The sequence below is a fragment of the Sander lucioperca genome, chromosome 6 (genome assembly GCF_008315115.2).
Source record: "Sander lucioperca isolate FBNREF2018 chromosome 6, SLUC_FBN_1.2, whole genome shotgun sequence".
NCBI lineage: Eukaryota > Metazoa > Chordata > Actinopteri > Perciformes > Percidae > Sander > Sander lucioperca.
This window is the reverse complement of record NC_050178.1, coordinates 35,084,320-35,098,505: the sequence shown is the minus strand read 5'-3', so window position 1 is coordinate 35,098,505 and position 14,186 is coordinate 35,084,320. Positions and strand designations below refer to the sequence as shown.

General features: G+C 42.5%; 1 protein-coding gene across 7 annotated transcripts in view; it reads left to right on the top strand.

Annotated features, from left to right (window-relative positions):
* LOC116034316 (paxillin-like) overlaps window positions 1–14,186 on the top strand; it is a 31,585-nt gene that overhangs the window by 14,321 nt on the left and 3,078 nt on the right. For 2 of the 7 annotated variants that reach the window (XM_031276941.2, XM_036001796.1), the window contains exons 2-12: window positions 4,211–4,386; window positions 4,531–4,616; window positions 4,962–5,095; window positions 5,296–5,491; window positions 6,150–6,297; window positions 7,303–8,727; window positions 9,714–9,983; window positions 10,306–10,704; window positions 11,875–12,033; window positions 12,702–12,875; window positions 14,080–14,161. In XM_031276941.2, coding sequence (XP_031132801.1) covers window positions 4,211–4,386; window positions 4,531–4,616; window positions 4,962–5,095; window positions 5,296–5,491; window positions 6,150–6,297; window positions 7,303–8,727; window positions 9,714–9,983; window positions 10,306–10,704; window positions 11,875–12,033; window positions 12,702–12,875; window positions 14,080–14,161 — 3,249 coding nt within the window. Of the gene's footprint in view, window positions 1–2,750; window positions 2,881–2,987; window positions 3,231–3,655; window positions 3,696–4,210; window positions 4,387–4,530; window positions 4,617–4,961; window positions 5,096–5,295; window positions 5,492–6,149; window positions 6,298–7,302; window positions 8,728–9,713; window positions 9,984–10,305; window positions 10,705–11,874; window positions 12,034–12,701; window positions 12,876–14,079; window positions 14,162–14,186 lie in introns of those variants that run through there. The other 5 variants (XM_036001799.1, XM_036001797.1, XM_031276951.2 and 2 more) reach the window with 5 other exon arrangements.

The following is a 14,186-nucleotide window of genomic DNA, read 5'->3' as shown; positions in this document are numbered from 1 at the left end:
ATTTATGAACCACGCAGATAAAGCCTGCTTTGTATACCAGCCCTTAGAAGAATAAGCCAGGAGTGCTCCAGTCTCACACACACGACTCGACATCACCCCCTGCAGGTTGCTGAAGTCTGTGTTTTGTTACATTACATTTTATAGGACCCATTCCCTGAAATGAACCGCCACAAGCTAAATAAACAAGAGATGTGTTGAGTAGTAGACAGCATTGATTCACTCTATGCAGTGGTCAGCACTGATAGGGCCACAAGCCGTGTGTGCGGTATCAAGCAGGCAGGATGTCCTGTCAGAGATAATGGAAGCTTGCTTCTGTTGACTGTTGATCAAACCCCAGAGAGTAAACGTAGTGCTCCAGAATTGCTTTGCTTAATTATATTTATATAGTGATTATGACTATAAAATGTTGCAATCTGCCCTTCCCTTTGCTGTTAACATACTTGACTCTTCAAATGATTTCCTTTCCATACCCTCATTTTCCTGCAATCCCCTCCCTTCATTTCAAATTTTCTCTGTCGTCCTTATCCCTTCTTCTGCCCACTCCAATCTTTCCAGTCCCCTTTTTATCTCTCTCTCTCTCTCTCTCTCTCTCTCTCTCTCTCTCTCTCTCTCTCTCTCTCTCTCTCTCTCTCTCTCTCTTTCCAGTAATGAGCCCTATGCAGAGCAGCCTTCGTGTAATTAAAATGCGCACCATTCATCTGGGAGGAAGGGAGTCTCCTTAATCTACGTCAACCCACATTTTAGCCTCTGAGGATTTGCCTGCTGCTCCGCGTACGCAAGCGCGCGCACACACACACACACACACACACACACACACACACACATCCCAGTTTCACTCGCTATCTCTCTCGACACTACCACTGCCATTCCTCATTGTTTAAGCCCAGCTGTGTCCTGCCATGTCGCATTTAGTGTTGTGGACATGGAAGCTAACATAATGCTGGTGTTTTTCATTGTTCAAAGAGGGCGGACTACGTTTAATTGATGAAGGCAGTTTGTTAGATCTTGTTAAATCCGTCGCCCTCTCACAACTGCCTGCTTCTGAGGAACTTGGGTATCTCAAGGTTTTACATAGCATTGTTCTTATAACAAACACAAGTTGTATCCCATATGAAAATAATTCAGACCCATGTCCCAGAAATATACTTAAATATGCTCACATAAAGTTATGTCCAAAAGTTCTTGCCTCTCCTTACAAAGGATAAGAATGATTCAGGAGGCTCATTTTTAAGATTAAACACTCGGCTGTCTATTATGAGTTCCTCATTTTACTGTAGTTCCATTTTTGGTCACTGGGGAACTACTCTGTGCTTTGCACTGGAGTCTTTGTGTCACAGTATGTTCTCTTGGCCAAGGAGGCTGACACACCTCTGTGTATTTGTGTAATTTGTGGATGGGTCAGAGCATGCCTAGCATGCAGTGTTCAGTGAACAAAGGCAACCCTTAAGCTGGTAGTTTCTATATTTTATGCTTAGCCTACATCCTTTAAATTATAGGACTGTATTCCAACCACTTTGTTGAAGGAAATGAGCTGCTGATTTCAATGAACTCTCTGATACATTGAAGTTAGTATACAAATCTCCCACAAGCCAAGAGAATATGCATTTCATATAGCCTGGGGGTTAGTGTTTTAGCCTGGTTTTACAACCAGGGTTAAAGCCAGTGCAGATCTTGTGCTAAGTTGATTAACATTTCTTGTGTAAACCATCTGGACTGACATCTGTTTACTGAGGTCTCCACCAGCTGCAGTAAAACTTTATTCTGATATTAGCAGCAGATTATGTACTGAGGCATTTAGATATGCTTGCTATTTATTTACGCAGTATTTCTAGTTTTTGATGAAATCTAAATTAAGTTTAAGCCTGTCTTCACTTCACCCTAGATGAATGTCTGGACTTGTCTGATCCAGTTTTGTTTCTAATTGTGTACATTTGTAAACCGTAATGAATATTAGGGAGGACTGTGTAGACTCTGGGTGATGTCGTTACTATAAAAATCAGCTGCATCGTGGGAAATGTTGTAAAGAAGAAGTCAGCTTAACCTCTGTGTTTTAAACACAGGAAAACCTCTAGAATAAGTTCACAATCTTGCTGACTTCCCCTTTCACTGGACCAGAAGTAGAGACTGCACCTGTCTGTTGGTTGGTTTAATACTGACAGTATACTTGACAATTGTGTTGTTTCTGCCCCTTTAATTCTATGGGTGTGTTTTTTGTTACTTCCAAGTAAAGGATGAGGGCACACACACACACACACACACACACACACACGCACACAGTAGCAGGCTGCAGTAGTGTAAACAGTGGGCTGTGCTGTGTCTATAATGAAACTATGGAATGTGCTGCTCGGGCTTCTGAACGGAGTCTCTGGCATGTTAGCCATGCTAATCATGCTAATGCTAAGTTGGGCCAAGTGGATCTGGTAGTGATCTGGCTCTGCTTCTGCTGTGTCTCCTCTCAGTCTGGGAAACATTGCAATCCAAGTAACTGTACTGATGATACTCTGCTCTATCTAGCATTCATTATCAGGTTAAAATGTACAATTATAGTTGGTCTCCTGATGACATCCTGTTGTGCATTGCAAAAGAGATAATATCTTAATAATCTGTTCCTTATTGTATGTAAAGACTAAATTGAATTTAACATCAAAACGTGGTAAAAGTGAATGTGAGTCATGAGTAACCTAAGAAGAATGTGCGCTGACATTGCGAAGGAGGGGCTGATAACACCTTTATATACCTTTGGGATACCACTCCTTTAGTTGGGCATGTCTCTGTTAATAAGAGCTCTGCTTGGCCTCAAGTTTACTCATTTCACAACATTGTCCTTCACCTGCTGTAACGTGCTAAGCCTGCCACAGACAGAGACTGTTTTTCATTTGCGTGAGTAGTGTCTCTTATTTGAGCTTCCAGGCAGCTGGGTTGGAGCTGGCACAGCTGTGTGTGTTTGTTTGTGTGTCTGTTTGTGTGTTTGTTGGGAGGGGGGGGGGGCATTAATTTTAACCCGTCCTTCTCCTCTCTACCCTCACCCTCTCCTCTGCTTTCAGTTGCACCCAACTCTTCCTCCTCCTTCCCCTCCTCTGGTCTGTCTTGCTCTCTTTTGCTGATGGTAGAGTTAAGAAAGGCAGTTCCTGCCTGACAGATAGTCAGTTTGGGTTGCCTCCTTTACTTCTTCTTTCTCTGTATTATCTCCTCTTCACTCTCCTGGGTGTAACAGCTTGTCTTTTTCTAAGGTACGTCTCATCTCCATGTTACTTTAGCTATGGTTTTGTCTTTCTTGCCCCGCTGCTTTATTTTAGGATGGAGCTTTGGAGTAGTTGGTGTTTGGAACATCTTAGCATTACTGGCAATATTGCATAATAACATTTAGAATATTCAAAACCTCTCAATAAAGTACAGTTTGAACCTTTTCAGTAAGCTGCGATTAGAAATAAAACTAGATTGTACTTGCGCTGTGTAACTATGGTTCATTTAGTTTTGTCTAGAAATTAACATTAGTTTATGAACTTCATTTTGACAGCGCCATTGTCCTTAACTCAAATATATTGGAACAAATGGAAAACATGTAATTACATTCATTTTGTACGAATAGTTGATTTATAAAAGACATGTCTTGTTAGATTAAGTTTGTTTAATTTAGGGTTTTATTTTTTTTTAGGACTTGTGAAATTCTGCAAGAGAAACGAAACACTGCTGTGGTGAGTGAGCGCTAAAATAAGCCCAAGTATTTAGTAATACAGTCTGCGCTCTTCATTAAATCCCCTATAATGCTATGTGTCCTTCTACCTGCTGGTCGGGAGTGCTCAATTAGTAGTTGTTTTCTTGGCCTGTGTTCCTCTCCAAATACCAAATAACCCCTTAATGCAGTGATGGTAACTGTTGTTGTGTAGATGGTAAATATGCGCATGTATACCTGGTTGCAGACTTGACAGCGTCTCTTGGATTTAAGACTCCAGGCAGACAGGGGTCAATGAGTAACCAAAGGAGTGGCTATGACAGTCTGCATGATTCAACTTTACAACTCTGATGTCAGTGCACATGGGCTTTTTACTGATTTGCGAAAGAGGCTGTAATTATTTGTTCCTGTATGTGTGTGTAAATGGAACTGCTGATGAGTTTTGCAGCACTATACTGTACTTTCACCCAACATTGTCTGGGAATATAATTAGCTTCAGACCTGTGAGGATAAAGTCTTTGTTTTGTATTTCCGCAGATGCTTTGTTGGCGGACCTTGAGTCCACAACATCCCACATTTCCAAACGTCCGCTCTTCCTGTCTGACGAGACTGCCTACTCCTTCCCTGTTGGGGGTCAGACCAAGCAAGACCTCTGCTCTCCGCCCCAAGTACCACCCACTCCCTCTGAGCTAAACGGACTTGATGAAACAGAGGTAAATGCTCACATACATGTTATTATACAATTATTCAATTTAAAACATTGTTTAATTTACTCATGAATAAAAGTGTAAATGAGTTGCTTCATTTGTGAGTGGTCTTTATGAATACTATATAGTGACTTCACTTCCTCTTCTCAGTCCTTCAGCTCAGCTCAGAGAAGCCCCTGGTCTAGAGATAGCAGCAGTCCAACTCAACCCATTGGTGAAGAGGACCACGTATACAGGTAGGACCTGGAATCACGTTAGTTGGATCAACAGTTTATAAACAGTCTCACAACTTGTAAAAAGTGAGGGAACTCTTTGGGAATATAGATAACTTTACTTGGCAGCATATCTGTGAAAAACCACTACCATATTTTGCTAATTATAGGGAGGACATTAAAAGGGGGAGGATGTGTGTAATCTATTTGAGACACACAAAACATTAAACTAGAAATCTCCATTTGGATTTGGACTCAGCTGTGAGCCAGAGACACTCTCTAAATGATGCTAGTGTCAAAATATAGCAACACTCTCAGTCCATAATTCTGTTGATGAAAAATATTGGTTCTTCTCTCTACTCTGTACAGTTTCCCTAATAAGCAGAAGAGTAGTGAGTCATCAGCCATGAACTCATCCTTGGGCAGCAACCTGTCTGAGCTGGACCGCCTGCTTTTGGAGCTTAACGCTGTCCAGCAAAGCACCCCTGCCTTCCCCACAGAAGGTACACAAAGATTACTTTACTTACTTTACTTGTGTTTCTCGGATGTTACTATCTAAATTTAGCATGATTGTTTTTGTGGTATCACACATGGATTGTCCCTTCTCTCCACTGTATTTTGGTGTTTGGGGGTTTACGAAATGATACATTTTGCACTGTGGATCCATGAAGGAAAATAATTTAGCATTTTTTTCCTGTAATAGAAGAAGCAGCTCCCCCGCTGCCTGCCAGCAGCGTCATCCACCACGTCCAGGAGAATGGTGTCTCTACTGTAGGCAAGGCTGCTCCACCTGTAATAGACAAGCCCAAACGCAGTATGGCAGCTCGGGGAATAGAGGATGTACGACCAAGTGTAGAGAGCCTTCTGGATGAGCTGGAAAGTTCTGTGCCCTTACCCATGTAAGCGACAAATTATTAAAGGTCCCATGGCATGAAAATTTCACTTTATGAGGTTTTTTTAACATTAATGTGAGTTCCCCCAGTCTGCCTATGGTCCCCCAGTGGCTAGAAATGGCGATAGATGTAAACCGAGCCCTGGGTATCCTGCTCTGCCTTTGAGAAAATGAAAGCTCAGATGGGCCGATCTGGAATCTTCCCTTTATGACATCATAAGGGTAAAGGTTACCTCCCCTTTCTCTGCTTTGCCCGCCCATTGGCCCGCCCATGAGAAAGAGAGAGACATCATGGCTTGAAAACAAGCGAAGCATGGCAGTTTGTCAAGGCCACACCACCACACTCCATCCTGCCCCCCCCTCTCTCCTCCTCAATAGCATTTAAAGCTACAGACACAGAAATGGCACATCCTAAGTAAAGCTCATTGTGGGACTGGCTCTAGTGGCTGTAATTCTGCACTAAGGCTGAATTTTGGGAAAGAGACTTCAGATACAGTATTAGGGGACCACTAAGGCCTATATAAAAGCATCCAAAAATCAGCATGTCATCGGACCTTTAAAGCAACATGGAAATGATGCCGTGCATTAAAATTAGTGCTCATAAATGTTATATTAACATTTAATGTGGAGCGCCCATTTGTTAATTGTGTTCTTTCTTTCTTTAGTCCGACACCATTGATTGTGTCAGACGGACAAACCGATGGACAAGAGGAAACACCAGCACAGCAGCAAGCCAGAATGTCTGCCTCCTCTGCCACACGAGAGCTGGATGAGCTAATGGCCTCCCTGTCTGACTTCAAAGTCCAAAGCAATGTGAGTATGTTATTGCGTAGATTTTGGGTCATCACGTTTGCATACTGGATGGAGGATGTCTATTGTTGGCATTGTGCAACTGTTGAGGACTGTGCTGCACGACTGTTAAATTCATTGTAGAAACTAGGATTTAGGATCAGACTAATTTTATTCTGTGTCTTTTCCATATTTGTGGCTTTGTAATGTCAAATTGATTCCTACTGCTGGAGTGTTCCACAATAGAAATGTTGACGTTTTCCTCCAAACGGATGTTCTGCTGTTCTATTGTTTTCATAGATTTTACTTTCAACTGTAAACTTTTGAAATGTTGCAATGGCATAAATGTAGTGGCTCGTGCTTTTATTTACCTCAACTGAAGAAAGAATTAGTTCTTAGTTTTAACCTTTCCTTTATTTTGAGCCAGCTTTTGTTTGTTCCAACAAAATATTTTAGAACTGACCAGAAATTGACAACCAGCTTTTAATTTCAAATTAACTTTGAGTTGTCACGCTTGACAACCGTATACCAGATGACATTTAGATTTGGTTGCGCTACATTTGTATGACTGTGCATTTGTCAGCTTGCATTCACCGAGGAAGTTGTGGGGTTGACGTAGCAAAATCAACATAAGTATGTTACAACATAACATAATGCAATTCAAAACAATTTCCCATTAAAACCCATTAACACAGAGCAAACAATGTTATCTTCTTTTGAAAAAGTGTTGTTCGGTCACTTTTTTAGATTTTAAGTGATTGTGCATGTCCGAGGTAAAATATCAAAACTTAATTTGTTCAAATAAACAAATGTTTATTTTAGTTTCATTTTTGTAGTATTTTAGGAACGATTACTTGGAGACATTGAGTGAACTCTGCCCCTGCTTGGCTTTGTGTGTGAGACAACTTTTCTGTTCATTCCCTTCATTCTCAATGTGTTTTTCCTGGTCTTTTTCTCTTTTCTCTACCACTGTTTATGTCTTGTCTTTGTTTGTACATTGCGATCATTACGTCAATGCATCCGATTCAGTCTGGTTCTCAGTTGTCTCTGAATCAGGAAGCTGTAGACCCTTCCTTGGAAGCTGGTTCCCCACGAACCTCTCAATCTATAGATCCTAGTATTGATTCAGTGGATACTCTTCTACCTTCTAGTTACACTACTCCTTCATGTACCCCTCTTCCATTGGAACTCCATATAGATGAAGATGGTTGTTCAGCCCCTACAGCTTCAGATGGTTCCACTGTAGTCATTGCATCATCCAAGAGCCTTCAGTACTCCCAGATCCAACAGATAGATGATGGTAGCAGTGTCACCTCTGAGATCTCTCATGTAGAGAGCCTCAGTATCTCCAGTACCACAAAGCCTGCTAGTCAAGCTGAAGTCAACAGCCCTACATATATGTCAATCACTAATGCTAGTAAAGTCTCAAGTACACTTGGAAAGAGCTTAAGCCCAGTTACTGTTGGCAGAAGTTTTAGTCCAGTAGTTGTTACCAAGAACCCTAGTCCTGTTACTGTGTCTATAAACCCCAGTCCCATTCTTAGAGCCAAGAGTCCTAGTCCACCTGATCTTAAATGCTCCAATCTAAATCAGTCTTACAAGAACCCAAGCCAAATCCCTAAAAGCTACAGTCTTGTTCCTATAAGTCATAGTCCAGAAGCAGCTGCAAAGACCACTAGTCCAGTCACAGATACAAGGCTTTCAAGTCCAGTTCCAAAAAGTGTGAGTCCAGTGACAGTCCCTAATCTCTCTAGTGCAGTAACTGTTCCAAAGAATTCAAGTCCAGAAACCGTTCCCAAGAGTGCTAGTCCAGTTTCAATTCCAAGACTTTCAAGTCCAGTTCCAAAGATTGCAAGCCCTGTGACAGTCCCTAATATCTATAGTTCAGCAAGTATACCCAAGAGTTCTAGTCCTGAAACATTGCCAATGACTGCTTGCCCAGTAATACCCCCAAGAATTTTAAGTCCAGTGACAGTTCCAAAGAGTGGAACTGCAAGTCCTAAAAGTCCTGCCTCAGTCATCAGAAAAATGTACACAGTTTCTGGCACCAGCAGTCCCAGAGCTTCACCAGTTCCATTTGCCGATGTACCATCAAATAGCCTGTTTCCCCCTCTTACAGAAAAGCAGGGAGGTGAAATGCTGGATTTAACATGGCCGTGTCGGGAGCCTTTATTAGATGATGCTTTAGACAAACTCTTAGCCCCCGACTACACTCAGACGAGTGAGAACCAGCCACCTGCTTCCATTATGCTCGGAGATGAAGACAGGTCTTGGGAGGAGGAAGACGGAATTTACCCTGATCTCAGTCGAGAGGGAACCCTGACACCCATGACTGAGTCCAGCTGGATGGATGAGTGTTTCACCCCCTCCACCTGCCCCGGGACACCAGATGCAGCGCTGGACCTTCCCACTCAGCAGCCCTCTGCTGTCGAGCGGCTATCTGCTTCTGGCCAAGTAGGACACTCAACTTGACTCTCCCAAAATAAGCTGCTGGTAAAAAGCTAGAGAGGCTTTAGTACCCCATGTGGTCTTTCTATTATTTAGCCATTGGCCTAAGATATTAATTATCTCTGACAATAATGGCAGAATGGCTGTGTTAGATAATTGTTTAAGCAGAGTTTATCTCTAGTTGCAGAAATAAGCTTATTTTGGGAGAGTAGCTCCTGCAAGTACTCAAGGAGGTGTGCAAAAGTAGAAAAACACAAAGTGTATTGATGAAGAGAAATTCCTTCATTTATGTGGCGTGATGCATGTGGTCTCATTGCAAAACAACTACAAAATGGCTTGAGGGAGAAATCTCCTTGTAGAGACTGTGTGGCTGATGTCGAAAGCTTTGCTGAAAATATGTTTCCGCACGCCCCTACTTGCTTTGATCGACATTGCTGTGTTAGTCACAGGGCGTGGCCTGTCATGTTTACGCAACCAGTGGATGATGCAAAAAAAGAAATCATTTTTTTTATTGATGGTGTCAATACATAGACAGTAGGGTGGATATGTTTATTTTTTGCTAATGCATATATGCACAAACAACGTGCACATGTAATTGAAAAACATTCAAGAACTTTGCTTTGATGTTTGGCCTTGCTTTGGCACGTGCAGACTTATGTGCAAACATTTTGTGATATACCTGTGTTGTCTTGACCTCAGCTATCCAGCATGCCTAAGTAGTTTTAAGTAGACTTGACAGTAGAGAATCAATTTAAATGGAATGGAAGGCTGTGTTTCTTCTCGTTTGCAGGCAAATTTGATTGATTGGATAGTGCCTGACAAAAGTTCCAGAACATTTTGACAAAAGTATGTTCTTGCTAGTGCTTGGGCATTTTTTTGCCACTTAAATGAAATATCCTGTGCTGGGCCTGTCCTGCTTGTGTTTGTAACCCAACATGGACTTTGTGGTGAATGGCACAACCCCACACCTCCCTATATCATCTACTCTCCAGCTCAAGTCGGTTATCCGCCGCACCAAAGAGACCTCCAACGTGCATCCAATGTTCAGGGAGGGAATGTTAAGACGTAAAATGGGACCGGTCATTGTGAATAAGAGCAACTCGCAAGACCGACTCATTGAGGAGCTACAGGGGAAACTGGGAATTGGGCGAATGGAACGCAAGCGTAAGCAACAGCCAGATGATTGGATGACAGAGGGAGTCATCGTCATGTCCAACCCACAGCGAACACGGGAAGAAAGGGTCCAGCCACCTGTGGATAAGGTAGACGTTAGAGGCGCACAGCAGGAGTCAGTGCTATTCAGTGCTACTCTGGGACCACATTAAACCAAAAGTAGCAAATGATGTCCCTCTGATGGTTAGCTTATGCTACTTTGGACTATGGTCAATAAATGAACTAGCAAATATTTAAAAAAAAAAATGTTGTTTATGTCATCATATCAACATAAAAATTGTATTTGTCTTTGGCAGTCACTATAAGTAATTTAGTTTGTTGAGCCAATTTTGTTACTATTACCATTTCCTTTTCCTCATTCTGACCCCTGTGTTTGCACTGCTCTCTTTGCTGTTTCCTTCTTTCCCCCAGATCATCATCCCTCCAGAATCACCTGCCCCACAGAGAAAAGTCCTCCCCCCTCCGCAATCTCCCCCAGCACCCAAAAAGCCACCCCCAGTCAAGCATACTCCTCCACCGCTACCTCCTCCACCTCCGACCCCTCCCCCTCTCCCTCTCCCTCCTCGAGAACCTACCCCTCCTCGAGAACCTCCCCCTCCTCCCCCCAAGGAACCTACTCCTCCCCCTAGGGAACCTACTTCTCCCCCTAGGGAACCTACTCCTCCCCCTAGGGAGCCCACGCCTCCCCCTGTGCAGCCCCCTCCATCACCTAGCCCCCCTCCCAAACCTGTCACACCACCTCCCCCTCCCAAGGTCTTTGTATCAGTGGGTTGTCAGACCGAGTATGACCCCATCTTCCCACCAATACAGGCACGGATCACCTTTCTTCATCTTTCTCTTCTCTCACTTTCTTCTAAACTTTGAGTTGTTTTATTTGAGCGTGTTTGCGGTTTATTTGGTTCAAATCCAAGTAGTTGGAACACCCCAGCATTTATGTTAACTACTGTATATAATCCATCTGGTCATTGACTCTGTTTTTGACCCCTGGTGTCCATTCATGCCATGTTGCAACAGGTAACTCTTTAAAGCTTTGTCTGAAATCTAGTCAGTCCAGGTTATGAGGGGTGCTGACATTCAGGCTGGAGAGACTGAGCCCCTTTTCTAATTCTGACATCTGACGGCTCCAAGGGCTGTGTGTTCAGAGTGGAACGGAGAGTTTAAGAGCTTAGAGGAAAGAGGAGTGTAACCCCCCCCCCATGTTCCCGTTAGACTAACTGTCCTACCATGCGCAGGAATGGTAGGATCGCAGTGCAACTGAAACCTAATCGGCCACATGACAGCACAGTTACCAACACAATTATAGCAGCTCCCACAGGACTTCCGTCAACAGGTCCCACTAGGTTAGAAACCAGCATGTTGAATGCCATGTACCATCCCCTCTTTTAGAATCCATAGTGACTTTATTGACGTAGTTTTGTTGAAGACTAGCAGAGCAGGAGATTGATATGAGTGCTAGAGCATAATTGCGTTCAGGTCGAAGGTTCAGTGAGATGCCTGGCTGTCTAATTTGTGTGTGTGAGAGAGAATACATGGAGCGCAGATGCTATTTTCTCTCTCAGTGGAATGTAAGAGTCATGAAGCTCCAATAACCACACCATCTGAGAAGGTCTGTGTTTGCTTTTATTACAGTAGCCAGACATTCACACACACTATATTGATATTAGAGAGTAATCAAACATGAATTAGGGTTGATGAGAATAGATTTTGTCCCGGTTGATACGTCTATGGCTTGTCTTGGTATGTTCTCTCCGTCTCCCAGAAAGAGACAGCTAACCACCATCTAGATTGTTAACTTGTTGTACTACCAGCAATCCAGGGAGGGACTATTGGAACGAATAATTACAAAGGCAGTTACATGAAAGAATTATTTTAGGTTTACAAAATAATGTAATGTGACAAGAAGGTAAGTCCAAAAAATGATCATGCAAAAATGATGAGAATGGTATAGTGAAGCTACTTTGGTCTTTCATCTCTTGTCAGATCCAGTCCCAGGGAAAGACTTCTCCCACGGGTCCCCCCAAACCAGCCAACAAGCTGGACAACATGCTGGGAAGCCTGCAGTCCGACCTCAACAGACTCGGAGTCCAGACGGTGGCTAAAGGTGTCTGCGGAGCCTGCAAGAAACCTATTGTTGGACAGGTGATAACATTGAATCATATAAAAACATTTTTTTTTACAAAAAAAAGTCAGTACACATTGAAGACTTCAGTTGGAAACTTCTATGCCTTTCATGCACACATTGTTTCTGTGGTATATACACACACAAATTACCAAGTGAAACCTTTAGGATATTGAATAGGCTTATATATCATCATCATAGCTTTTTGTTGTTGTTGTTGTTGTTGTTGTTAAGAAAAAAAAGATTTCACTCCAGATGTATTTGCCCAAGTTGGCTGGGGTGTGCAGTGTTGGCTCATGTTTCACATATTTCAAACTGTGCTGATTGCTTAAGGTCCAAGCCAGGTAATCTGTCAATAATTCAGCTCTTAAATAATTGGCAACAAGTGGAGCAAGATAAAACATGAAGCTTCTGTTCTGTTTTATTATGTTTACTTACTTACTTTGAGACTTTTGTTTAAAGAAGCACAAACATATTGATTTCTGTGAATCTTGATCCAACTGAAAGGGACTGGGATTATTTTGAATATATGATTTTCTCATTTTTAAACTTGAGCAATGAGATCTGCTGCTGTTTGCACTATCCCCTTTCATTCTTGCATGAAAGGCTGCAGTGATTTTCTATGCTGAGCCAGGTCTTTCCCTCAGAAGCTCATTTCAATTTAATGCACTGTCTCTCCCCACACCAGGTGGTGACTGCCATGGGCAGAACGTGGCACCCCGAGCACTTTGTGTGCACCCACTGCCAGGAGGAGATAGGCTCCAGGAACTTCTTTGAGCGTGAGGGGCAGCCTTACTGTGAGAAAGACTACCACAGCCTGTTCTCACCACGATGCCACTACTGTAATGGACCCATACTGGATGTTAGTAATGCATGCATTAACACACAGACACACACACACACACACACAAGCATGTTTATAATGGATGGGTGTATAAGGATTTTATTGATTCATAACTTAATGGATTAAGGCCTTACTTGAAAAAATCACTACATTTATTACAATGCCTTTATTTCTTAAGCAGACACACACACACACAGACTAAGTTCTAGAGGCAATAGAAGTGAAGGGACTTTAGTTGCCTTGTGCGTGCTACTCTCCTCTCTCGCTTGTCAGCACTCAGTCTTATCCTCATAGTGACTAGTGATAGAGATTTCAGCCTTTGTTCTTACACACACACACACACACACACACACACACACTCACACACACAGTGCCAGAGGTACTGGAAGGGAAGTAGACAGTGGACATTAACCTGGGGTAATGCAGATGTTTCTCTTTCTTTCTTTAGTAAGCCATTTTTGAACATCCAGTGGTTTACATTCAAACCTTGGTTTGGGGTTTTTACCAGGGTTGAAGGTGGTATTGTATCTTTTAGAGGTCTAAGGGAACCACTAAAGTTAGAATTTCAAAACAAATATATTATTTTAATCCTGTATACATGTTTAGTTGTGTTAAACATTTGAGTTGATTGTGAATTGCTCCATTTGTATTTTGATTTTGGACCTGATTTGTTTGAAATTTACTTTGGTAATGCTCATGTACATGTAGTGGTTTTGTACCCTGTTGTAATATTTGCTCTGTATCTATACAGATAATGAATGTTAAAGATTGCCCTCCCTCACAGAAACCCTCTTTTTTTAACACTGCATCCCCTGGTGGCAAAGTCAAGAATGACTTGTGCTCTGACATGTAGTTTACAGTGAGTAATTGTTGCCCTTCTGTGGAAACTTAGCAGCTGTGGATGTTTCAAAATGTAGTTTTACATGGACAGTAAGAGTGTGCTTCCAGCTGAAGCTGCTGAGAAATGCCAGGAAAACACAAGGTAACAGTCATACACGCCTCCCAGCACCTCCCACACTGCCTCTGTGGACTTTGCCTGCCCTCTCCTGGCCTCTGACTTTCTGATGTGTTAGTGTCCCCCATAATGACAGACATGCTTATACTGTATGTTGGCTTTCTTTTAGAGCAACATGAGGAACCACCTTTTCCCCTGATTGTTTATGGTCCACACCTTTTAGTAGAAATTGAATGATTGACCACTGTGTTCTCCTCTGTTTCACAGAGAGTAGTGACTGCTTTGGACAAGACTTGGCATCCAGAGCACTTCTTCTGTGCCCAGTGTGGAGCCTTTTTCGGACCAGAAGGTACCAACTGCTCATAAATTAATAC